This window comes from Patagioenas fasciata, chromosome Z, assembly GCF_037038585.1.
Source record: "Patagioenas fasciata isolate bPatFas1 chromosome Z, bPatFas1.hap1, whole genome shotgun sequence".
Lineage (NCBI taxonomy): Eukaryota > Metazoa > Chordata > Aves > Columbiformes > Columbidae > Patagioenas > Patagioenas fasciata.
This window is the reverse complement of record NC_092560.1, coordinates 41,143,545-41,170,571: the sequence shown is the minus strand read 5'-3', so window position 1 is coordinate 41,170,571 and position 27,027 is coordinate 41,143,545. Positions and strand designations below refer to the sequence as shown.

Here is a 27,027-nt window from a genome sequence, read left to right as displayed (position 1 = left end):
TTCCTTTCCTGGACTTGAAGACTTAAATTACAGAGTTTTTCCAAGCCGTTTATTTTTCTCTTGGATTCAGCATGGACATCTTTCAACTTTAGAGGATAAAGGGGGCACTACGATTACTTAACTAAGTAATCTGAAGAAATGCACCCTTACTACGCACACAATAGTTTAGATTCCACTATTTGATAAAATGTCTAGGAGATACACTAGATGCAAAAATATCAGAAGGAAGGAATAAAAGATCTTGTGAATGTCACCTCAAATTGTTTCAGGATTCTGTACCTTAGAAGTAACTTCCCCTCCACCCCTTCTGTCTCTTTATTAGCATCCTGTCTCTGAGTCAAATCTTTTATAAACATACTCTGTATGAACGTTAGGGAGCATTGTTTAGGAATTAACCAAGTAAGCCAACAGAGAAGATATTGATAACCCCCATATGGTTGCTAGGCAACAGATAACTAGAAACATACTGAGAATTATGAAAATGGTAAATGTGTACAAGATGCACAAACTATTTTAAATATTCCATAGTTTGCAGTGAAAAACAATTTATTTAAAATAGTTAATTTTCAAACTTCCAACAGGCCACAGTGAATGACATTAAGATCCAGTAGTCTATTATTTGGGTGACCAGTAATATATGGCCAATTACTGAAAATTTTGTGGTTTTACAGTTGAAAAAAATTACTAGTGATCAAGATGGCCTATTATTAGTGTAGAGAAAACTAAAAGCTCACATTTGTTCTACCTGAAACATGGAAGACGTATCAGTGATCCTAGAAAACACACTGTCAGCTACACAAGGCTTTAAAGCTTTTTATTTTCAGCTTTATAAAGTTCCCTGTACAATTCTCTTCCTCTACACCTCTAGTACATTTAGATTATCACCTATTGGCTGCTAACATGGATGAAAATATGAGGCAAATAACACACATCAAGAATAGTCAGGATAGTAACGAATGTATATTTACTTGACAGAAGCAAGGAAAACAACATTATTAGGTTTTATTTACAGCACACTCAAGTGAGGTGGCTAGACAGGTCTCTACAGGGAAGGTGACGCAAATATACCTTTTATTCTACTGGTCACTTGTCCCATTAAAGTATTCTCTTATTCATGGCTCATAGCAGATGGCACCAACCTGATTTAACATTCATACATTAATAAAAAGAAACACAACACTTTAGCAGTGAATGGACTCCATAGAAGATTCATTACAACAAAATCTCTTAAGTGGGATATTTTACAATAATTCAATAATTTAATAATAATTTAAATGCACATCATAGAAACAAAGCATACAAACCCTCCAAGCCTAATGAATGTAAGATTTTGTGAAGAGCACCAAGAAATTCTGCACATGCTTAGGATTCTGTAGTCTAAGAAGGTGAAATAATTGTATGTCCAAAAGATTTTTTCAGTGCCCATGAGGCATCGGTCTGTATTTATATTAAGATGTAAATTTTAAAAAATTCAAATAATATAGCATTGCCATTCTGTTATTTAGAGAGTGTTATAATGACAGCTATAGAACAAAAGCTATTCATTAAAAAAAGTTTATTTCAATTCAACATTTTTAAAGCAAACTCAGTTTTAGAACAGAACAGGCTCTTCAAATCCTGATCTCAACTGAAATTAACAAGGATACTCTTCAAATTCTGCACAACAATTTAAAGTCATTATTTTCCTTCTTCCACTCCTGTGACATACTTGACAGTGCAATGCAGAACTGCATATTGCACACTTATTTTCAATCTTGTACTTTGTGAGAGTGGTTCTGATCCACGGCTGTGAAGAACAGGCAGATTGCCGTTGTGATGAACACATGCACTCCCTCATAAAGCAGTTTTGGTGAGAAGACGCTCCATATGAACAGGTGGTAACGCAGGCCTGTTACCAAAACAATGTAGATGGCAACTGGAATCGAACGCATTAGAGCATAGCAGAAAGAGCCATGACTCACTGCCACTGAATTCCTGGTAACAAAAACAGAGGAGTTAATTCTCAGGCAAACTTAGTGAAGACGTCAGAGTTCCTCCACTCTTTAGTATTATTTCACAGCAAAATGAATACTCGCGGATCTCCACTTTGTGTTAGAAAACTGATTGAGGCAATGATATAACTAATAGAGCTTGTCCTTGTTACCTCTACATCTCCTATAACGTGCAAGCATGGTAAGTGTAAGCACAGCAGCTGTGACCGAACTAACAGCACCTCAGTTCACCTAACACTTAAAAAGTTCTGTGCTTTAATATACTTTGTTCCAATTATTAAAATCTCCATTAAGTAGTTTCAAGATAGCTCTGTCTCTCGTTGGCCTTCCAGTGCCATTCCACAGAATCTGGATGGTAAGAGGCAGAGAAGAAAGACTTCAGTACTCTTCACAAATCTGCCCAGCCTGCACAAGGATAATCAGATGGAGTCTGTTCCCCTTGAAAAATGCATAAAACTTGCCAGAGTACAGTGCTGTCCATAGCCAGTAACACTGTACAAAGCTACATAAAAACTGTGCTATTAGAAAACTTTGCAAAGCTAGCTAACATAAGAATCTCCAGAGAATACCTTGTTCTTAGGCTTACATGAGCAATACGTTGCATTCCTGTCACAGCAGTATAGTTCAGCTGTGCCCACTGTATTGAAAGAAATGTCTGCCCCACATGCAACCTACACAGCCTGAATCTGCCACACTGAGGAATTCTGGTGGGTGACAGGAGTCAGATGAAAATGGAAGTGAAAGGGTTTTCTGTACTTGGATTGTTTTCCCTCCCCTGAGGTGCCAACTCACAGCAATGATGCTGGGTTGGCACATGTCCACCTTCCCCAAACCACATCTGCAGAGATTTATTCACACCAAATTCAGATGCTTACCTTTTCAGACAAAATGGAGTAAAGCTATTTCACTGGAATAATAAGCAGAACATTCCCCTCTCAGCATCAAAATATTTTACATCATCAGTTCCCAAAAGAACACATTGACAAAAAACAGAAGTGATTTACACTAAAATCCTGATCTGAGAATCTGTTCTGCTCCTCCCAGTTTTTAATTCTAATCTTGTTCCAAGTAATAAAAATTGAAGATGACGAGCACTTCTGTGAGATGTAAATTAGTCACTTATGACTAAGTAAGCTACAGAATGCAGTATTTTATATAAAGCATTAAATAACTTATTATGTAAATCAAAATAATTAGGATACAGTCCTGTTTTCCATCAAAGTCTAGAAAAAATTTCCCAAGGCTTTCAGAGTGAGGTCACAAAAGCAGAGCTGAAAAATCAAATAACAACAGCAAATGTGAATGATTGCAAAACACAAATTCAGTCCACAGAAAACAATTTCCCTTGCTGCTTAGCCAAGGAAACAGTGACCTGGGAGCAAACTAGTCTGCTTCCTGCTTCTGCATAACTATCTTAGTCTTCAGTGAGCTTGTGTAAATAACCAGCTGTATGTTTAATAACTGATTTTGTTGACAAGGATTAAACAAACTGTCTTAGCTGTTTTCATGCTGATATGAGTAAAAATAGTATTTGTAGTAGATGGATGATACAATTGAATAAACAGAGGAAATGTTTTATGAGTCAGATGGGCAAACAGGCAATTTTAAAAACATTTTCTAGAGAAAAAAAATGCACTTGATAGACCAGCTAGATGAAGGCTAGCAGTGGTTGTGGCTATCACATTCATTAAGCTCAGTGATAGGATTTTCAAGGTAATGCTAAAACAGAGAAGTGATAGTGTCTACAAACTTACATATCCAGGTCTTCCAAGAGCCATACATTTTAAATTTAAATTTGTTCTTATTTTTTCTCTAGTTAGTACTCACCTAACAACACATTTAGTACCCTATTATGAGAAGGCTCCTAATTGTAAATCCATGGTGTTAAAAAAATGTATAAATGGCTACTTTTTTAAATATTAAGAAAGTGTCTGGAATATTATTTTCAATAAAAATCTCTGTTCACTTCTTTGCCCCAAACTTAGCTAGACATAATGCTTTAGATACTTGCATTTTATACTGGAATGAGAGCACACAGTAATCTTTACTAGTAACATTTAAATTCTGTATTTTCACATTATGATTACTAGCAAAGAAATCGCAAGTCAATAAATAAATGGTACAATTCTTTCTGTATTCTCATATAGTAAAAACAATGAACTGTTTTTTGTTTCTATAATACCTTTACTTCCTAAAGGTCCCAGCACTGATACAGAGAATTGACAATTAACTAATTAACACTTAAAGAACTAACACTTGACACTTAAAAAACTAACCCTACCCCACATCACTAAAGACACTTAAGAGAGCTAACCCTTTAACCTACATCACTATTGCCTAGCCTTGCTTAGTATTGTGTAACTTTATTGTACGAAAAACAGGACTTCACTGACGCCTTGCAAAGATAATAATCCTTGGGTGCATCCTTGGTGAATCCTTGGGTGCACTAGGTAACAGAAACTTGGGCACAGGACAGGAGATACGCCAGTTTTAACAAACTCAGCAGTCTGAGACCTAACCAAGTCATCACACTGGACCAAAGGGGACCGTGTACAAAGAAAGAGGACCTGGTTTCACGATCACTGCGTAGCTGCAACCAGGAGCCGGAGGTGGAGACTATGAAAAAGGTCTCCCGTAAATCATTGCAATAAGAACTGCCTTCTCGGGGACAGGTTATGAATAAACTTTCATGAATATGTAACACTTTACTGTATTTAACCAAGCTCACAACTACTGTAAAATACACATATCTTGGGTGAATTTATTCCCTGTGTTTCCGATGTTGTAATTGCATACCTTCCTTACACCCTCAAGGGTTCTAAGGTCAGTTCTGCGCCTCAGCACTGGCCTTATCTCTCAACAAAACAGACACCTACCTGCAGAGGAAATTCTTGGACAGTTTCACAGTATAATGCAGTGGTGCAATTTAGAGAAGGCAACAGAAGTACACTGTATCCTCAAAGTTAAACTGTTAATGAGGTCAGGATAATTCGGTTTATTTTGGAGCTGGTGTAACAGTTCATATGCATGCTGTTGCAGAAACAGCAGTGGAATGACTCAGCATAAGCAGTTAGATCTACTCAGCTGTTCTGATGCTAAGGCAATGACAATTCTTTGAGCACAGCACTGTTCTTTCTTCTAGCTTCTTCTGGGCAACCAGTTTGCCAAATAGCTAAGAACAATGGCTTTGTGTACTCCTTCTGCTAATTCTACACACACAGAGTGACAGCAAGGTACAGGGCTCTGCCATGCCACCAGGAACACAGTGGCCAGCTCTCAGATACCAGCTGTTGCTGATAACATGACCAAGACAATCCAGGTAGTTCAGCTGGTTCCCAAATTATTGCAAAAGAAATCTCTAGGAGAGCACAGAAAGCTGGCTGTGGCGTGCCACTTCTGTATCCTACCGTTTACAAGCTGGATCAGGCAGTAATGAATAACCTTGCAACCTCTCAAATGCTGCTTCAGTGAAAACAACACAAGATTACAGAACACATCTTAAAAGCATCAAACTGTAACTACTCCATACTGAACTGTCTCTGCAGAACTTAATGCCTTGTCTTATTTAACAGAGAAGAGCATAGAGGGATGTAAACTGTAAACACAACCTCCATGTTCTGACAGAGCCAGCCCAACACTCTGCATAATGCAGGAGTAAAAATATCAGCACCCAGCCTCTAATACTGAGCTCATTTAGTAAAGTAGCTTGTGGGGGCCTCAGGGGGAAGGAAGACGGGGCTTTAATGAGAAATCCAAATGTGTTAAAGATGACAAAGCATATCCAAACTTCATGCAAGACTGATGCTGAAGACTTTTAGATCCAGAAAAAACAATGCCTTCAGAGACTTCAGAAGCAAAGAACACTACAGATTCACATCACTGAACATGCCATATTTAGACTGCAAACATTAAGTACAGTTTATAGCCAATACTGGCTTTCAACAAAAATCTTCTCTTTTAATTGAATATTTATTATGTAGAAAAATATGGCCACAAAATTGTGCTATTAATAGATTTTCTGCTTCTTTTGATCTCCTAAATCCTAATTGCCAATGTTTTGTAAAATCTTTCACCTCTGAATCCACCTTTGAGGTGCTATTACAATGGCTAATACAAAGTTTTTAAAATGAAAAAACTACAATGCCAGAAACATGGAAGAAAAAAAGCATGTCGCCCAGTTACATAGAATTCTTAGCAGATGGTGGCACAAATTGTGTAGTTTCAAAACTGAGCAAAACTCTCCACAGACAGCCCTATAAATGCTTCCACAAATAATTTAAAAATACACTGCTTCATGCTGTTCCAACCCATGTTCTAGCCCATCAAATTAAATAAGTATTTTAGAAATGTGCAAGCGTATTACTAAGGAATACCCCAGAAATGTAATTTTTCTGGGACTGGGGGAGAGGGGTCATGTCTGGAAGGTTTCAGTCTGAAATGTGCTGAATCTTTTCAATGAAAGTTATCCTCCTGCATTTCTGCCCCTCTATCTCCTCTTTTCTAGCTGTATACCATTGCCTAGATATCTCTTTTGGGGATACTGAACGTGCACATTTGATGACAGTTTTTACTGTATTATCATTTTTTACTGTATCAGTGGCACTTTTTTCCCCTAGGCTTTCTGCAGTTTCAGTTTGTAAGATGTTTCTGTTTAGTGCTCTCTGAAAAATAGTTGGTGCTTCATTAATCTGTCCTGTATATACTAATTAATGGTTACAGTCAAAACCAAACCTGATAGCACTCCAAATGTCAGTGACAGAGTATCTGCAATCTACAAGAAATTCCTCCAGCCTAAGCAAATATCAATTAGTTTAGCAGCAAGAACAGATTTGTTATGTCTCTCCCACATGCCCTACTCTCACCTAGTGCAATTCTTACAGTGCTGTTTTAGATTACAGTACACAATGTGGCTTTGTCATGGAGAAGCTCATTATATTTTTAGCAGAATCAAGGGAACCAAGAGTACTTTGGAAATTTACCTTATCAACTCTGGTATAGACTCAATCAGAACAAAATTAATTAAACAGATTCAAAATTCTTGATGCCAAACCCTATCAATGTACAGATATCAAAAAAGGCAGTTGCCAGCAAGCTACTTTTGTCAAATATATTCTCCAGGCATGGAAATGAAGGAACTTGGGGATGACCATTGATTTTCCTGTGTATCTCCCTTCACAGTAAGAAAGGTGGAAAAACTACAACTAACAGCAAGGTCAAGTGCCTGTGGCAGTAAATTACAGTGGAGAGTAGTATGTGTGGACTATAGTATGGTGTTTAGCAGGTTCTCACAAAGACTTAGCTGTAAAAGGCTGTTAAGATCTAAAACTTAAATTCTTCTAATTTCGGCAGCAAGAGCTGGAAAAATAGGATCATATCAACTGTTTTGCCTGTTTTCACTGCTGGCTTTATCAGTTGTGCTGGGACCTTCCTGTCAGGAGAAGTAGTAGTATCACCCAGAAGTAGTAGTCACCCAGAAGATCCACTACTAGCTAACCTGCTTAGAACAGAGCTCTGTCTAAAACACAGGGCACATATTGATTAAGTTTTAGATGTCCTTATTCCCTTCTTCAGTCAGGCTTGGCCCCTGAAAAGAGTTCTAGAGGAACTCCCTAAATTTGTTAGCTAACAAAGATTTATATTAGATTTCAAGTAGGAATCCAGTTATGCTTGCATTGGGCCAGAAAGTCTGGACAGCCACTGTGAATAGCTGCCATCATCATTTAACTGCTTAGGGCAAGAAATCAACTGTATCTTTAGTAAAAGGCTTCTAAAAATGTTGCCAACCTAATTGGAAAGATGTCAACTAGATACAGATCATCCCCTCTGTGTGTCCATTTCCCCAAACACTGATCCTGTGGCAATCAGCTTACAAAGGACTGGAAACGCTGAGCTTTTCAGCTTCACGAGAAAACAAACAAGAAAACACTTCACAAACTCAAACATCCACGTCTATTTCAATATTGCAGGCAAATAAATAGCTGAACTGCACCCGAGAAAACGTGGCCTTGTAATCTCTACATTTCTTCACCACAGTGAGGGTACCTTTTCAGTAGGTACCTTTGACTCAGGAAACCAGCTTTGTCCATGTAAGCTACAATGGCTACTGAGGAGTTCCAGTTATTCTTTAAAGACAGAATTTGCATGAAATCCCAAGTGTTCTACTTGATATGTTTTTCCTCACTATTTCTGTGGTGGCCCATACTGGTCTATCTGCAGTGACTGTTCCTGCCTGTTATCACTGCCTCAAGCTTTCCTGTAAGGTTCTGTTCAGGTCAGTTCTCAGTGCATGTTACTCTGTTCAGCTCCAAGTAGACAAAAAAGTTATATCAGTCTATTCCTGTTCACACTGGCCCAGACTTTAAAGCAAGAAGACACAACCAAATAATTGAAATTCCTAACAAGCAAAACATAAATCATAATTATTTCAAAGACCAGCATTTTCTGCAAGTATTCTTCTACAATCCACTTGGCACTTCTGAAGACTTGAGGTTGAAAAATGCCTGAAGGATTTTACATCAGCATCATACATGCAGGGAATAACAAGAAAATTTATAGCCTGATTTCCTGTGAAGGTGCATCTCCAGGTTTTCCTGCCAATCTTCGTAAACAAATAGCTCTTCTTCATTATCTTAGCTAAAGGTGTAAAGAAAAATTGCATCCAACAATTGTTCTGGACAGGCAGGCTCTCAAGAGACTTAAAATACACTGCTACCATGTTATTTAATTCAATTCACACTTACCAGTTTAGAATATACTGGTCTAGCAGGACACGTAGACAGTGTCACCAAGCACTTCTAGAGAGGCAAGGCACATGTTACTTAAGTAATGGGTAGGAGATTATTTAAGTATGGGTGGCCACATGCAGAGGGTGGTGATCCATGTTTTTTAGCAGGCTGGTAGCCTGTTATAAGTAGGGTCCCCCCTGGGACGATTGATACTGGGCCCCAAGCTGTTTGACATCTTCATAAATGATCTGGATGACAGGATTGAAAGCACTCTCACCAAGTTTGCTGATGGCACTAAACAGGGTGGGTCAGGTGGACATGTCAGAAGGGAAAGACATCTTACAGAGAGACATGGACAGGCTGGAAGAGTGAGCCAGCAAGGACTGTATGAAGTTCAACAACAACAAGTGCAAAGTCCTGCACCTGTGACAGAATAACTAAAGGCCTCAGTACAGGCTACAATCTGTGTGGCTTGGGGAACAGCCTTGCTGAAAGTGATCCAGGGATCCTGGTGGACAAGCTGAACATGAGTCAGCAGAGTGCCACTGCATTAACAAAGGTCATCAGGTCCTGGCTTGCATCTGCAGGAGCATTACTAGCAGAGATAGAGATGTGATCATCCCACTCTACTCAATGCTTGCCAGGCCACACCTGGAGTACTGTGTTCAGTTCTGGTCCCCACAATTCAAAAAAGATGTGGACAGATCACAGAGGGTTCAAAGGAGGGCCACAGATAATCAAAGGGCTGGAGAGCCCACCCCACAAGGTAAGACTGTAGGAGTTAGGTCTCTTCTCCCTGGAGAAGACAAGCCTCAGAAAGACTTCATCATAGTATCCCAGCACTTAAAGGGTGGCTACAAAGAGGATGGAGCTTCTCTCTTCACCAAGTACTGCATGGAGAAGACAAGGGGCAACAGGTACAAATTGCCCCAGTGCAGGTTTCATCTCAGTACAAGAAAGACATTTTTTACAGTGAGAAGAAGCAATCACTGGAATAACCTTGCCAGGGATGTAGTAGAGTCCCCATTATCGGAGGTGTTCAAGATGCAACTGGATAGGATGCTAGATGATCTCTTCAAGACCCCATTTCCCATGAAAGGTTGGACTGGATGATCTTTCCAGGTCACTTCCAGCCTGGGCTCTTCTATGGTTCTGTGAAGCAATGCTTGCTCTCCTGCACTGAGGGCAGAGTCAATTCTTTCTTGTATTTTTCCATTACAGTAACTATTTTTAAACTTGTGACTTAAATAAAATAACATCTCTCTCCTCAAATTACTCCTGCTGCTCCAATAACATACACATTCGAGAAGAACTTGTGCACTTCAAGAAAATATGTGAGAAGACAAAAAATCCTAGATAAATGAAGAAACACAGTATCTCACATATAGGCCTTATCCACAGTTACCAGAACAAAGAAATCAATTATGTTGGCCACAGAACAGCGACAGACAGAAAATGAATGCTGAAAAAGAAAAAATCCTGCAAGTAAGAACAGTAAGGCAAGGCCATTAGTAGCAAAAAGTACAGGTTACATCTAGAAACATTTCTACAATAAAGTATGTAAGCAAAAGTCTAAAAATATGGTCCTCTCTCCAGAAGTGCCCTTCTGAATGGCTCCGCTCCTGCTTGAGCAGTAATATAAATCTCTGAGGAAGCAGCATCATCACGCAGCCCTTACTAATTGGAGAAATAAAGTTGGTACTATGCTTCAATGTGAAGATTTCTGTTTCAGAATTAAGAGGAAGGAATACCCAAAGTACTGAAGAGAAAGACGAGATAATACCTTCAGTGCACTGTATATACTTCCTGCAGTGTATCAGAATATTGCCCACAACTTTCTTCACACATAGAGAAGTCATTATCTCACTCAGCACTTGTCAGGCCACACCTGGAATGCTGTGTTCAGCTTTGGTCCCTGCTATACAAAAAAGATATGGGCAGGCTGGAGAGGTTCCAAAGAAGTGCCCCACAAACAATCAAAGGACTGGGAAGCCACCATGTGAGGAAATGCTGAGACAAATGGGTTTCTTCATCCTTGAGAAAAGAAGTCTTAGGGGAGGCCTTATCACCATGTTCCAGTACCGAAACAGTCACTACAAAGAAGATGGGGACTCACTTTTTACATGGGAAAGACAAAGGGTAATGGGTACAAGTTCCTTTGGGGAGACTCCAGTTGGACAAAAGACGGAAATTTTTCACAATGAGAACAATCAGCTATTGGAGTAATTTCCCCAGGGAAGTAGTGGATTCCCCAACACTGGACACTTCTGAGATTCAGCTGGATAGTGTGCTGGGCCATCTTGTCTAGATAATGCTTTTGCCAAAAAAGGTTGGACCAGATCATTTTTGTGGTCCCTTCTGACCTGATATTCTATAGTTCTACAAAACAATGGTTCCACCTTGGCAAGAAATTAAGTGCAAGACCAATGTGATTTTTAGGAAGATACCTCACTGTATTAGCTGCAGACCCTCTCCCTCATCAGAATCCAGCTGAGGAGAATGCTGAAAAATCAGCACAGGATTTTTTATGCCATAGCTCTGGTGACAGTGTAATGTTAATCTTGACACTGACACAGCAAATAAAGTAAACAGACAAGGATACAACTTTCACAAAATTACAGATGTTACTTTGCAGTTTGAGTATGTTCAGTGGCCAAGGAACCTAAGATGACAGTTCTGAAGAAAATGTGGACATTGCCTATTAAACAAAACATAGGCAAAGAGAGAAAAGAAGACAGAAAGAATGAGTGTGATAGTAAGGAAAAGGGAGAGATGAGAATGAACAGGAGAGAGAAGAGCAGAGAGAGTTCAGACTGCAGGAGGGGGAGGGAAAGTAGAGTGATGAAGCAGAAGTGAGAGAGAGAAAATAAGCAAAGCAGAAGTAAAAGAAAGGGAGTGTGAGGAGGGTGAGAGATACAGGAACAAGCAGGATGAAAGGGGGAGAGAGAAAAGGGCAGAGACAGGAACAAAGAGAGAGGGAGATATGGAGGAAGATTAGGAAATGTGACACCCATGTACAAGAAGGGCCGGAAGGAGGATCCAGGGAATTACAGGCCTGTCAATCTGACCTTGGTGGCAGGAAAGGTCATGGAACAGATCATCCTGATTGCCATCATGAGGCACATACAGGATAACCAAGTGATCAAGCCCAGTCAACATGGGTTTATGAAAAGCAGGTCCTGCTTGACTAACCTGATCTCCTTCTATGACAAGGTGACTCACTTAATGGATGTACGAAAGGCTGTGGATGTTGTCTACCTAGACTTTAGAAAAGCCTTTGACACAGTTTCCTCCAGCATTGTTCTGGAGAAACTGGCTGCTCATGGCTTGGATAGGTGTACTCTTTTCTGGGCAAAGAACATGGGCAAGACAGAAAACTAGAAGTGTGCAAGACAGAGAGAGTATTTGAGAGAAGGGGGTGGGGGAAGACAGAGAGAAACAGAAAGCATTATTGATGAGAATGGAAAAGCACAAGACAGCGAGAAGAAAAAAATATGCAAGGGAGGCTAGAAGCATGAGAGGGAGAGATGGGAAATGCCCCCCCAAAAGGGACAGCATGCAAAATAGGAAAACAACACACAAGAAAAAGCAAGCAAGGGAAAACATGAATGAATGAGATAAGGAAAGCACGCAATACAGAGGGAAACCATGAGAGAGGGGCAGTGTAGGCAAAGAAGAGACATGAGTGGGAGGGGGAGGCAATGCACACAAAAGAGAGGCAAAGCTCAAGACTCCAAGAAATATGGAAGAGAAAGAGGGCAGCAAGAAAAGAGCAGAATGTGCACAAGAGAGAAAGCTTGTGTGAGAAGGAAAGCAAAAGAAAGAGACAAAAAAGGCACTTGAGATGGAGAAAGCACACAAGACAAAAGCATGGGGAGGGAAAGGTGCAAGCACAAGAGTAGAAAAACATGCAAGAGAAAGTGATAAAGTTTGAGAAACTTAGATGAGGGAAAGAGAAAGAATGACAGGGTGAGAGTAAAACAGAGAGGGAAACTGCAAGGGATAGGAAAAGTACATGAGACAGGAAAAAATCACACAGTAAGAAAAAAGCACAAGAGCAGAAACGTCTGCAGAAGCAGGAAAGATTGAGAGAGCAAGTGCACAAGAGAGGAAAAGGATATGAAAGAGCAGTAGCACACTGAGGACATGGAGGAGAGAAACCACAAGTAAGAGGGAAAACACGAGAGAGTTTTTTTTATGCAAGAAAGAGGAAATGTGTGCATGAAAGTGAGAGGAAACACATTACAGCATACTCAAAAGAAAAGGAAAGCACGTGCCAGGAAGAGGTAAAGCATGTGAGAGATTAAAAGACCAAGACAATGAGAGAATGTACAAGGCAGAGAGGGAAGCACGAAAGAGATGTAAAGAACAAAAGAGGCATAGAGAAGAAGTAAGAAAGAAGGAGAAAGCATGCCTGCAAGAGTGTCGAACAGCATTAAGAAGCATGAGACAGTGAGTGGGAGTGCTGCAAGAGAGAGGTGAAGAGCATCACGAGAAGGAAAACAAGGGAGAAAAACTGCATGCAAGGAAGAGAAGCTCACAAGGGAACATGCAAGAGAGTAAGAGGGAAAGCATAAGATGGAGTGAAAAGCATGCAAAGAGGGAAAGCACATGTCAGAATTCCTGAAAGTCAAAGCCTGAGAGTGTGTACTGAGTCTGGCTGGCATGGAATTAACTTTCTTCACAGCAACTAGTGTGGTGCTGTGTTTTGGATCTGTGATGAAAACAGTGTTGATAACACACCTATGCTTTAGTTATTGCTGAACATTGCTTGCATCATTAAGGCCTTCTCAGTTTCTCATGCTGGCCCCCCAGTAAGTAGGCTGGGGTGTGCAAGAAGTTAGGAATGGGACATTGCTGGGACAGTTGACCCCAACTGATGAATGGAATATCTTATTGTGTTCAGCAATAGCAGCTGGGGAAAAAAGGAGGAAGGGGAGATATCTGTGGTCACAGTGTGTCTTTTCAAGTAACCATTATGCATGCTGAGGCCCTGCTTTCCAGGAAAGTTGTTAAACATCTGCCTGCCAATGGGAAGCAGTGAATAAATACCTAATTGGCTTTGCCTGCATACCATGCCTTGCTTCACTTATTAACCTGTCTCTATCTCAGTTCCATGAGTTTTCTCACATTTGCCCTACAGATTCTCTCCCCCGACCCACTGGGAGGAAAGCAAGCTGTGTGGTGTTTAACTACAGACTGGGATTAACCCACAACAGAGGAAAAGTGTATGAGAGAGGAAAAGGATGAGAGAGATTGAAACATGCAAGAGAGAGAAGGTACAAGCAAGTTGGAAGGAAAACACACAACAGACATGGAAATGGCATGCACAAGAGAGGAAAAACATGCACTGGAGGGACAGCATCTGAGAAAGGGAAAGAATGCAAGAAGAAGCATGAGGAAGTGTCACAGAGGAGGTGTCCTTGTTTTGTTAAAAACAAGACCAGTTTCTCTTTGAGTGAATTTTCCTTTCAGCTCAGTTCTTCTAAGTAGCTGCACTTTTCTGAAGTTGACTACATGTTATTTGTAAACAGAAGCAATGATACGCAAGGTTGCTGATAAAAACGCATGTCTGGTAAATAAGAGGGGCATATTTGCAAGGAGGGGCTAACAGAACAGGTGACTAAAACTGACCAACTAAGTATTCCATCCCATCCACGTTGTACACCCTATAAAAGTGGGAGATCATGAGGGTCTCACTCTCTCCGACCATGGCCAGCATCTGAAGAGGACCCTGCCTGTTGTCCTTGTTATCCGAGGCCTGGATCCAGTGAATCCTGAATCCAGTTCTGGTTTACTGTGGAATCCAGACCAGGGCTTCTGGATGCCTGCCCTGCAGCTGCTGGAGCAGTGCAGAGCTGGGAAATTAAAGATTGGTTTTGTATATTTTGTATTATTTTCTCTATTTTATTAGTAGCATTAGTAAAGAATTTTTAAGCTTTTTCCAACTTGCAAGTCACTCTCTCTTTTCCTCCTATTGCCTTTCCTTGGCGGAGAGGTGGGGTTAGCGAGGGAAAGGGCTGACAGAGAGCATCTACCATGTTTTATCATTGCCCTGCAATTAAATGGTGATAGGAGGGAAAGAGTGCAAAAGAGGGGAAATTGAGAGAGAGAGACACAAAAAGCCATGACAGCAAGAAACGGCATTCAGGAAAGAGAATATGCACGAGAAAGCCCTCACCTGCAATAAAGAAGGAAAGAGCATGACAAGAAGAGGAAAAGGGCAAAACAAAGGGGGAGAACAAGGAGAAAAAGGAAAAGTGCATGGCAGAGAAAAGGACAGTGTGCATGTGTGAGAGACAGCAAATGCCCACAATAAAAGGAAAGAGTATGCAAGAGTGAGAAACTACACAATCTGCAAGGAAAGCTTACACATGAGAGACCGGCAAAGACAGAGCATGCATGAGATAGGAGGAAAGCATGCAAGACAGGAGGCGTGTGCAAGGTAAACATAAGATATGGGAAAGCCTGAAACAGAAGAAGTGTGTAGCACAGGAAGGGAAAGTGAGAATGTTGGCAAAATAAAGTGCAAAGCAGACAATGTACAAGCAGAAGTAAGAAAAGCACATGTAATATATGTGAAGTGCAGGGGAACGCTCAGACAGAGGAGGAAAACAGGCTAGGGCAAAAGAAAAAGCACAATTAAAGAATCATAGAATAGTTTGGATTAGAAGGAACTTTCAAAGTCCAACCTCACTGCAGTGAGAAGGGACATCTTCAACTAGATTAGGTTGCTCAGAGTCCCACCCAGCCTGGCCTTGAATGTTATCAGGGATGGGGCATCTACTATCTCTCTAGGCAACTTGTTTCGGTGTTTCACCACCCACATTGTAGAAAATTTCTTCCTCATGTCTAGCCTGAATCTCCCCTCTTTTAGTTTAAAACTATTACCCCTTGTCCTATGACAACAGCCTCTGTGAAAAAGTCTGTCCCCATCTTTCTTACAGGCCCCCTTTAAGTCCTGAATGGCTGCAACAAGGTGTTCCCAGAACCTTTTCTTCTCCAGGCTGAACGACCCCAAATCTCTCAGCCTGTCCTCACAGTAGAGGTGTTCCATCCTGCTGATCATTTTCGTGGCCCTCTCTGGACCCTCTCCAACAGGTCCATGTCTCTCCTGTACTGAGGGCTCCCGAGCTGGACAGACTCCAGGTGGGGTCTCACCAGAGCAGAGCAGAGGGGCAGAATCACCTCTCTCAACCTGTTGGCCACGTTCCTTTTGATGCAGCCAAAGATATGATTTGCCTTCTAGCCTGTAACCACACATTGCAGGCTCATGTCTAATCTTTTATCCACCAGTACCCTCAAGTCCTTCTTGGCAGGGCTGCTCTCAACTCCTTAACCCCCAGCCTGAACTGATACTGGGGATTGCCCAGACCCAGATGCAAGACCTTCCACTTGGCCTTGTTGAACCTCATGAGGTTTGCATGTGCCCACTCCTCAAGCTTGTCCAGGTCCCTCTGGACGGCATCCCATCCCTCAGGCATGTCATCTGCAACACTCAGCTTGGAGTCATCCACAAACTTGCTGAGAATGCACTTGATGCCAGTGTCTATGTCACTGATTAAGACATTAAACAGTGCTGCTCCCAATATGGACCCCTGAGGGACACCACTTGACACCAGTTTCCATCCAGACATTGAGCCATTGACCACTACTCTCTGGATGTGACCATCCAGCCAGTTCCTCATCCACCAAACAGTCCACACAACAAATGAGAAGAAAAAATGACCCACAAGAGAAGGAAAAATGACAGAGGGGAAGGGCACATAAGAGAGGAAAAGGGTGCAGTAGAGATAGGGAAAAGCGTATGTGGAAGAACACAAGACAAAGAAAGCATGCTAGAAAGGGAAGCCATACGAGGAAAGCATGAGAGAGCACGCAAGAAAGTGAGAGGGGAAAGCGTGTGAGAAAAAGAAAGGGAAAAGGTGTGAAAGATAAAGGGAAAGCAAGAATAAGAAAGCAAAAGCACAAGCATGAGTGAGAGGAAAAGTGCATGAGGTGAAGGGAGAGATAAAAAGTGTACAAGAGGGAGACAGGGAATGTATGAGAGATAAATAGGAAAAAGCACATGCACAAGAGAGAAGGAATTCATTTGTGAGGAATGAAGGGAGAAGTAACGCATACGAGTGAGAGCGAGGGAAGTACATGTACTAAAGGTAAAGTGCACATAGGATAAGCATATGCAAGATAGGGGATATGCATGCATGCAAGAACAAAGGAAAGCACAGATACAAAAGTAGAAAAGCACACCTGTGGAGAGTGAAAGCACAAAAGCAAGCAAGCACTGGACTGAAGGCAGAAGAAAGGGAAAGTGCATGAGACGGGATACGCAAATGAGAGGGAAAGTATATGAATGCAAAAACACACAATGTGGTAAATGTGACAGAGAGGGTGCAGAAGTGAGGGAGTGAAAAGAGAGAGGGGAAATGTGCAAGAGAGCTTGATTGTGCCAGGATGCATACAACATCATGCACAAGAGAAGGAAAGCATGAGATGTGGAAACTGAGACAGAAAGGATGCAGCAGTCAGAAAGCTTGTAAGTGAAAAAGGTTGAGCCAAAAAACTTGTAAGGCAGAGTAAGATAGCTTATTCAAGGCAAGCAAAAAGTGTGCATCAGAAGTAGAGATCAGGCAGCAGAGACAACAAATATACCAGAGACAGAAATTACGTGCAAGACAGGAGGAGCACTTCTGAGAAAGGGAAAATGTCCAAGAAAGAAAAATAAGCAATGAGAAAGACAGAGAAAGACAGATGATAAAGGAAGAGTGTAAGTGTGTGGAAACTATGAGAAACGAGCATGGACAGTGAGTGTGCAAGAAATGTAGGGGAGTGAGACGTAAGGACAAACAGACAGAAAGAGGAGTGGGGAGCAAGATATGGACAATGAAAGGGACAATGAGGCAGAGGGAGAGCAGTAGGGGCAGTAAGAGGAAGGTGCAGAGAGGAGAAAGTGAGGGATAGGGAAGAGGTGGAAGGAGAAAGAGACAAAGAGGGACTCCAGAAAAAGTGAAGGGGATAGACAGCAAGAGTAGGGATTGACAGGAAGTGAGAGAGGACGAGGGAGGGACACTGAGAGGGAGAGAAAAGATTCAGAGAGGGAGAAAGGACACTGCTTGAGAGGAGGGAACATCAAGGGCAGGGAGACAGACAAGGGGACATGGCAGGGGCAACAGTGAGAAAGATGGGGGCTGTGAGACAGGCAGAGACAGATAGACAGCAAGAGAGATGGATGAACAGCTAGAGAGACAGAAGGACAGCGTGGGGGTAAGGGCAGTGAGTTAGATGGGAACAGCAAGTGGGACAGGGAGATGTGGAGGGGAGAGGGTGGGGTTGGGGAAGACAGAGCAATGGGGACAGTAATGGGGGGGCAGTTGATAGCAGGGAAGCTAAAGAGAGAGATAAAGTCAGAACGAGGTGGGGGGGAGGAGGGGAGCAGCAAGGCAGGGGACATGGACTGACTCCGGAGAGCCAGAGGGCCAGCCAGGGCAGGAGGGGAGGGCCAGACAGAGAAAGAAGGAGAGAGGGACAAGAGTGGGGGTGCAGTGAGAGGGAAGAGTGAGGGGTGGAGGGACTGCCAGAGAGAGAGGGACCACAAGAAAGACAGACAGGCCAGGGCACAGCATGTGAGAGTGACAGAAACTGTGTATGACAGTGAGTGCAAAAGCATGTGAGAGAGGGAAAGGCTCTCTGTGAGGGAGGAAGATGGGAGGGGAAGCAAGAAGGGAGGTATATGGACAGAGGGAGTGTTGGGAAGAAAAGAAATGGGAGGGTCCTTGAGAGGGAAAGTGAGGGAACAGCAAGAGGAAATGCGACTGAAAGACAGAGAGGGATCCTGGAGGGGAGTGGCCAGGCATGGCATGGCTAGCAAGTAAGAGAGATTATGAGTACTAGTGAGCAAGAGACACAAAGAAAGCTCAAGTTAGAGACTGAAAACACGTGCAAGAGGTAAATTGCAAATTAGAGATAGAAAGCTTGCAATAGGAGGAGAAAAGGCAAGAGAGAATATGAGAGGAAAGAGCATGAGGAAGACGGTGGAAGAGAGAGTGGAGAAAGCACCTGATCGAGATCAGGATAGCATGTGAAGGAGTGGGAAAAGTGCATTCCATGGTGGGGGGGAGCACTTTCTGAGACAGGGGGAAGTGACGGGAGAAGTGAAAGCAAGAGCAAGGGAGACAGAGAAAAGCGGGAGAGTAGGCAGCGAAGAGATGGCAATAAGAGTCAGGACAGAAGAGAGAGACAGAGAAAGGGGTTATGAGGGAGGTACAGCAAAGGATGAATTTTGAGGGAGAGAGAACACTGAGGGAGGGAACGTGAGAGAAAGGACAGTAGCAGAGAAAGAACAGGGCAGAGAGGAGTTGTGAGCAAGAGACTGAAAGCATATGCAGGAGGGAAAGTGCAAGCAAGAAAGGAAAAGGGTGCGAGGGATAAATAAGCAGGTAAGAAGGGGAAGGAAATCAGAAGAGGGGAAAGCAAGAGAGAATGAGAGAGGAAAGAGCATGAGATAGATGTGGATAGATGTGAGTGAGGGAATGTATGTGAGAGAACTGGAAACCAGAGAGGGGTGGAAGGCTAAGGGAGAGGCTGGAAGAGAGAGGGGAAGCACTGAGGGAGTGGTGTGAGAAAGCTCACTGGAGACACGGAAAGCACATTCAAGGCAATTTGTGGGGTGGGGGCTTGAGGCACTGGAGAATGAGGGGAATCTGAACAGGATAAAAGAAAGACAGGGAGAGCAAGAAAAGGAAGTCTCAGAGAAAGCATATGGTAGAAAGGCAATGCATCTAACAGGGTGAAATGGAGTATGTGAAGGAGGGAGGAAAAGGGGATAACAGAGAGAGGAAAAGTATGTGATGGAGGGGAACTGTGTGAGAAAGGGAAAACAACCCTGAAAACATGTCTCAGAGAGGGAAAACAAGGGAAAGGGAGACAGAACACCAAGGAGAGGGACAGAAGTGGGAAAGCAAGACGGAGAGGGGGAAAATAAAGTAGAGGCAGGGAAACATGGGAGTAAGGGGAAGAAAAACAGGGAGGGGAACAGGAAAAAGAGAGAGAGGAAGGGACAGCAAAAGAGGGGATAACGAGAGATCAAATGAGACAGCATGAAAGAGAGGGAGGAAATGAAAATGAAAGACCAACAGCAGGAGTGAGAAAGTGCAGGTACAAGAGAGGAAAGTTGTGTGCCTGGGAGAACAAGTAAGAGAGGGAGACATCAAAATAGCAAAACGACACAGAGAGAGGGGGACGTGCAAGAGAAATAAGACACAAGAGAGTGAAAGCACACAAGACATACATGGAAAGCAAAAGAGGGGAGGAAAGTGCATCCAGGAAAGAGAGAATGCATCTTTAAGAGAGAAGATAAGAACACCCAAAACAGTGGAAAATGGCATACGACAGAGAGGGAAACATACAGCAAGAAAGGGAAAGCTGGAGAGTGTGAGGGATAACAAGTGGGAGAGGGACAAAGAGAAAGAAAGGTATTGAGAGAGAGGGTAAACATTAGCAAGAGACTGAAATTATGAGACAGAAAGAGCATAAAAGAAAGATGAAAAGTGTGAGAAAGGTGGGAAAGTATGCCGTGTGAGAGGGGGTTAGCAAAAGAGGAAGAGACAACATGAGAGAAAGAGGGAAAACAGTAAAGCACAAGGGAAGGAAAAAGCATGCAAGGAAGTGAAGTGTGTGAGAAAGAGCAAACTGCATGCTCAAGGTGAAAAGCCAATGACAGGTAGGCAAACCACATGACAGTGAGAGGGAAAGTGCATGAGAGAGAGACAGGAAAAGTGTGGGAGAAAGAGCAAGGGGGAGAAGCATGAGAGGCAAATGACATGACATGCAGGAGAAGCACACAGTGGACAAGGACATGGTAGGTGAGAGAGATACAAACCCTGTGACACTGAGTGAGAAAGCATGTGAGGGAGAGAGGAAAAGTGACAGAGATGAGGGGTGTGGGAGTTGAAGGAAGAGAGAGAGAAGGGGGAACTGAAGAGAAGAAAGATGGAATAACATGAGAGAGGCAAAACAAGAGAAAGAGAGGAAGCAAGAGAGAGGGACAGCAAAAGATAGCAGGAGAGAGAGTGAGGAATGACAGTAGTAAAAGACGGAAAAAGCATGAGTGAGATGAGAAGTGCAAACAAGAAGGGAAATTGTGTGAGACTGAGACCATGTGAGAGAAGGAGAAAAAGGAGTGGTAATAAGACAAAATAGAGAAAGGGAGAAGTGCAAGAGAATGGAAACAGTGAGCAAGGAAAAGCACATGAGAGACAAGGAAAGCATGAGAAAGAGGCAAAATTCCTGTGAGAAGGAAAGCATAAGAGAGAATCGTGTGAGATGGAGGCTGCTGAGAGAGACAGGCACAGGGTGTGTGAGACAGAGGCAGAGAGCATCACAGAAAGAGGAAAAGGGCATGGGAATCATGTGAGAGGGAAAGCACCTGAGGCGGAAAGCATGCAAGAGCAGGAGGGAAAATGAGCAGGAGGGAGAAAGCACATGAGAGGGGCAAACTGTGTGTGAGAGACTGAGGCAAAGTACGTGACAGAGAGACAGAGGCAAGCTGCACAACAGAGAGGCAAAGCAGGTAAAAGAGGCAAACTGCATGAGACATGGGAGTAGGAAAGTGTGTAAGAGAGAGAAGGAAAGGAAGATGGAGAAAGTGTATGTCTGAGAGGGACAGAAGAAAACTGAGATAAAAAACTAGGCAGACTGGAAAAGAGGGAAAGAGGGAAAGCAAGACAGGGATAATAGGAAGTAGAGGGAAGAAAAGCACAAGTAAACATCCAAACGAGGAAAAGTACAATCAAAAGAGAGAATTGTGTGAGAGAGACAGGAAACACATGAGAGGGGGAATGCAAGACAAAGAAGATGAAAGCAATAGACACTGAGAGATTCAAGCACTGGAGAAAGAATAAACATGCAAGACACAGAAAGCTCAAGAGAGAGACAGCAAACAAGTGATAGCGAAAACACTAGAAAGAGGGAGCTAAAGTGTGTCTGAGAAAGAGGAATAACACACAATAGTGAAATGCAAAGCAGGAGAGAGACACGCAATGGGAATGATGGAGACACGAAGTGCGCAGGGGGGAGGAAGTGGGACAGGGAAGGGAAAGGGAGGGAAAGAAAGAGAGATGGAGAGAACTAGAGAGAGGCAACAAGAGATAAGGAGGGTAGCATGAGAGAGAGGAAAAAAAGCACAACTTAAGAGACTGAAGGCACGAGCAAGAGGGAAAATGTATCAGGGAAGCACAAGAAAGTGGGAAATCACATCAGAGAGAGAAGTGCACCACAGAGTACAACAGCCCCAGTTCCCTCAGCTGTTCCCCAAAGGGTTTGTGCTCCATACCCTCCACCAGCTTCATTGCTCTTCTTTGGATATGCTCCAGCACCTCAGCGTCTTGCAGTGAGGGCTCCAAAACTGAACACAGTATTCAAGGTGTGGCCTAACCAGTGCTGAGTAAAGGGGAATGATAATTTCTCGTGTCCTGCTGGCCACACTATTTCTGATACAAGCCAGGATGCTCTTGGCCTTCTTGGTTACCTGGACACACTGCTTAATCATGTTCAGCCGGCTGTTGACCAACACCCTCAGATCCTTTTCCACCAGGCAATGAGAAGAGCCTGGCTCCACCCTCGTGACACTCACCTTTTACATATTTATAAACATTAACGAGGTCACCCCTCAGTCTCTTCTTCTCCAAGATAAAGAGACCCAGCTCCCTCAGCCTTTCCTCATAAGGGAGATGCTCCACTCCCTTCATCATCTTTGTTGCCCTGTGCTGGACTCTCTTCAGCAGTTCCCTGTCCTTCTTGAACTCAGGGGCCCAGAACTGGACACCAGTTCTCACCAGGGCAGAGTAGAGGAGAAGGAGAACCTCTGTCGACCTACTAACCACACCCCTTCTAATGCACCCCAGGATGCCATTGGCCATCTTGGCCACAGTGCTGGCTCATGGTCATCCTGCTGTCCACCAGGACCCCCAGGTCCCTTTTCCCTATACTGCTCTCCAATAGGTCCTTCCCCAACTTATTCTGGAACCTGGGGTTGTTCCTGCCCAGATGCAAGACTCTACACTTGCCCTTTTTATATTTCATAAAATTTTTCCCCGCCCAACTCTCCAGCCTGTCCAGGTCTCACTGGATTGCAGCACAGCCCTCTGGTGTGTCAGTCACTCCTCCCAGTTTTATGTCATCAGCAAACTTGCTGACAGTGCACTCTATTCCCTCATCCAAGTCACTGAATAGTACTGGTCCCAGTACTGACCCTTGAGGGACTCCACTAGACACAGGCCTCCAGTTAGACTCCATGCCATTGACCACAACTCTGTCTTCTTTCCTTCAGCCAGTTCACAGTCCACCTCACTACCTGATCGTCCAGACCACACCTCCTCAGTTGAGCTGTGAGGATGCTGCGGGATACAGTGTCAAATGCTTTACTGAAATCAATATGGACCACTTCCACTGCTTTACCATCATCTATCCACCTGGTTATATCTTCATAAAAGGCTATGAGGTTGGTCAAGCACAACCTCCCCTTGGTGAAGCCATGTTGACTGCCTTGATATGCCTTGAGATGGCACCAAGGATAAGTTGTTCCATCACCTTTGCAGGGATGGGGGTGAGGCTGACCGGTCTATAGTTACCCAGGTCCTCCTTCTTGCCCTTTGAAGACTGGAGTGACATTTGCTTTCCTCCAGTCCTCAGGCACCTCTCCCGTTTACGACTTAGAAAAATTGATGGAGAGTGGCCTAGTAATGACTTCAACCAGCTCCCTCAGCACCTGTGGGTGCATCCTATCTGGACCCATGGATTTTTGGATGTCCCAATTGCTTAACTGTTTTTTAACCTAGTCCTCATCAACCAAGGCAAACTCCTCCATTGCGCTAACTTCCTCTGGTGCCTCAGGGGTACAGGGCTCCTCAGGACAGCCTCCGGCAGTATAGACAGACACAAAAGCGGCATTCAGGAACTCTGCCTTCTCTGTATCTTCTGTCACCAGGGCACCCACCTCATTCATCTGCGGGCCTACAATACCTCTAGTGTTATTTTTATCTGTGTTGTATTTGAAGCAGCTCTTTCTGTTGTCCTCGGCCACTCTCACAAGGTTTAATTCTAAGGAAGCCTTAGCTTTCCTAGTTGCCTCCCTATGTCTCTGACAACAGCCTTATATTCTTCCCAAGTGGCCAGCTCCTCCTTCCATGATCTGTAAACTCTCCTCTTCCACTTCAGCTTGCCCAGCAGTTTCCTGTTTAACCAAGCAGGTGTCTTGGCTCCTTTCCCTGACTTCCTACATGTCAGGATGTTCTGATCTTGAGCTTGGAAGAAGCAGTCCATGAATGTTAACCAACTATCTTGTGCCCCTTTACCCTTGCCTATGGAATTTCCCCTAGCAATTGCTTGAAAAGGCCAAAGTTGGCCCTCCTGAAGTCCAGGGTTGTGATTCTGCTTGGTATTCTGTTCCTGCCACATGAGATTCTGAACTCCACCATCTCACGGTTGCTGCAGCCAAGGCAGCCCATAACCTTTACCACTTCAACCAGCCCCTCCTTGTTAGTGAGAATAAGACCCAGCAGCACTCCTCTCGTAGTTGGCTCACCCACAATTTGCATCAGGAGAGGCGGTAGGAGAGGAAAGATAGCCAGTGTATGTGGAGAGGGACTCAAGAAAACTTGAAAGACAAAGTGCATCTGACAGACAGGAAATCCTCAAGAGAGGGGAAATGAAAATCTAAAACGGAGGAAAAGCAGGTCCAAGACAAGGACGAAACAGGGTATGTCTGGGGGAAGGTCTTACAGATTGGGAGGAAAAACTACACAGACAGAAGGACAGAGAGTGAGTAAGAAGGAGGAAGCCCAAGATGGAGACTGCAAGCTTAAAAAAGGGAAAGTGCATGCAAGAAAGGCAGAGCATACAAAGGAGACTGAAAGCAAGAGGCAAAGAGAGAATGAGGGAGGGAAGTGCTAGATAAAGAAAAGGCACGTCAGCTAGGGAAGCTGGGAGGGGGAAAGAAGACCAAGGTAACAGACTGCTTGTACTTTCCCTCTCCATCACATGTTCAATTTGAGTTCGTATGAATTTGAGTGTGTGTGTGACAGAGATGGAAAAAGTGAGACATGAAAGCAAAAAAGGAGAAACTCTACAGAAGGTAAAAGGAAGATGGAAAAAGGAAATGCAAGATACAGAAGGATAAACAAGACAAAGACATGCAAGAAAGTAAAAGTGCACAAGAGAGAAAGAAAACAAAGGAGAGACATAGCATATTCAAGTGAGAGAGGTAGAGCATGCATGAGAAGGAGAAGCACCCATGCGAGAGGCAGAAAGTGCGTGCATGGGGAGGAGAGTGCATGTGTGTGTGTGGGAAGCATGTGAGAGTGGAACACACAAAGGAGAGGAGGAGTATGTAAAAGAGATGGAAGTGTGCCAGCCAGGGGAAGAAGACAAAGGAAAGGGAAAGAGGCAAAACAGAGGTAGAGAGGCATGTGAGAGAAGGTGGAAGTTCATGCAAGAAAGGGACAAGCATGTGAGAGAAGGCAGAAGTGTGTATGAGAGGGAGAGAAGTGCATAAAAGAAGGTGAAAGTGCATGTGAGGGTGGGAGAGAGCACACACAAGGCGGGGAGAATGCACGAGAGGAAGAAAGCGTGATGAGAGAAAGTGTGCATGAGGGAGAGGAACAGCATGATGGAGGATCATGAGGGTGGAAGTGCGAGGGAAGAAATAGCTAAGGAGGAAAGCACATGGGATGAGATGGGGAAAGTATGCTTACAAAAGGGCAGAAAGATGAGTGGGACAGAAATGCACGGGGGAGTCAGGCATGAGAGTGGGGAAGCCCATGAGAAAGTGGTAAGCACATGCGAGGAGGGGGAGCATGTGCATGAGAGCTGGGAAGCACGCATGTGAGAGCTGGGAAAAGCGTGCACACAAAAGAGATGGGGAACATACACACACGAAAGATGATGAAAGCCCAGGCATAAGAGATGGGAAAGTACACAAGGAAAGGAAGCATCTGTGAGAGAGTGAGAAAAAAAGAGAGAAAGGAATTGCTTGGGAGGGTGAGGGGACACAGGTGTATAGCAAGACAGAGGGAGAGAGAGCGAGAGGTAGCAAGGCAGAAGCACGTAAAACCACATTCAGGGTATGCTAGTTTGGCTGCGACACCTCATGTGCATGAACAAATATTAACTCTCGTAATTCTATGCTTTCCGTCCTTGCCCCTCTCCTCAGTTGGCATGGGCCAGTTCCCAATTTTTGTGACAAGACAGAAAATGCATAAGAAAAAGGGGAAGGGTGAGAGGGAGAGAAGCAAAGCACATGCAAGTGAGAAGCAATGCACATTGAAGACGTGTAAAGTGTGTCCAGCAGTCCTCAGTGGTGGTGAGGGGATAGCAGGAGAGAGAGACTGGGGGTACCAAGCAAAGTAAAGAGAGGGATACCAAGTGAGTGAGAGAGATAGCAAGCAAGAGAGAATGAGGGACAGTGAGGCAGAGACAGAGGGAAGGACACAGGAAAGCGTAGCTTCATTTTATAGCAGCACCAAGCTTCAGGGTCCTTCCTCTACTAACAGCTGCATGGACCAATCAAAAAATTCTTCTTAGATGTCTGTACAGACTAACCTAACACCTTTCATTAGAATTTAGTAAAATTCCTTTTATTTCACCCCAGTGCCTACGACATTTGAAAACACTGATGCAAGTTAGCTTTGTTCTGTTAAGTTCCAACAGCTGTGGTTCCCTAATGACAAGAAGGACTACCAGAAGATTATTTACAGACACAAAACTTAAGAAGAACAACGCCAGAAGAGCAAGAGGAGGAAGACAATCTAACCATAAAAACCTCAAATCAGAACTTGGGCAGAAATAAAAAACAATTTCAGAGCACTTTCAATTCAAGATTACCCACAAAGTGATAGACCACTTAAAAATTAAAAAGCATACCTGAGTTGCTTACTCTAAGTTGTCTCTAACTAAGCCACTAAGATCCATAGCTGCCTGAAGGAAGCCTCATTCAAAAAGTCAGTGCATCCCCAACATGACGAATGAATGAGGAGGTATCCATCAGAGAGCACTAATGATGTCTAAGAGGAATCTCTAGTCATCACTGCAGTGAGAGCATGTCACAAGATACTTAAATGAGTAAAATGCTCTTCTGGCTTGTGGCAATAAAACCCCATTCGAATCTTATCAAATAACTTCCAAATTTCCATGCATATCAACAAACCAGTAGATACCTTCTTCTATGTGTTTTATTTAGTTTATTTAGACAATGTGACTGCTGGCAAACACAACAGGTAACAGTTATTAGCATTCTAGAGAATGCAGTAGCAGTATAT

At 43.3% G+C, this 27,027-nt stretch overlaps 1 protein-coding gene across 4 annotated transcripts in view; it reads right to left on the bottom strand.

The window, feature by feature from the left end:
* Positions 1-793: 793 nt before the first annotated feature.
* PIGG (phosphatidylinositol glycan anchor biosynthesis class G (EMM blood group)) overlaps positions 794-27,027 on the bottom strand; it is a 97,653-nt gene continuing 71,419 nt past the window's right edge. For 3 of the 4 annotated variants that reach the window (XM_065860586.2, XM_071802453.1, XM_065860588.2), the window contains one exon: positions 794-1,974. In XM_065860586.2, coding sequence (XP_065716658.1) covers positions 1,749-1,974 — 226 coding nt within the window. In that variant the 3' untranslated portion in view covers positions 794-1,748. The remainder of the gene's footprint in view (positions 1,975-27,027) is intronic. The other variant, XR_010653155.2, reaches the window with a different exon arrangement.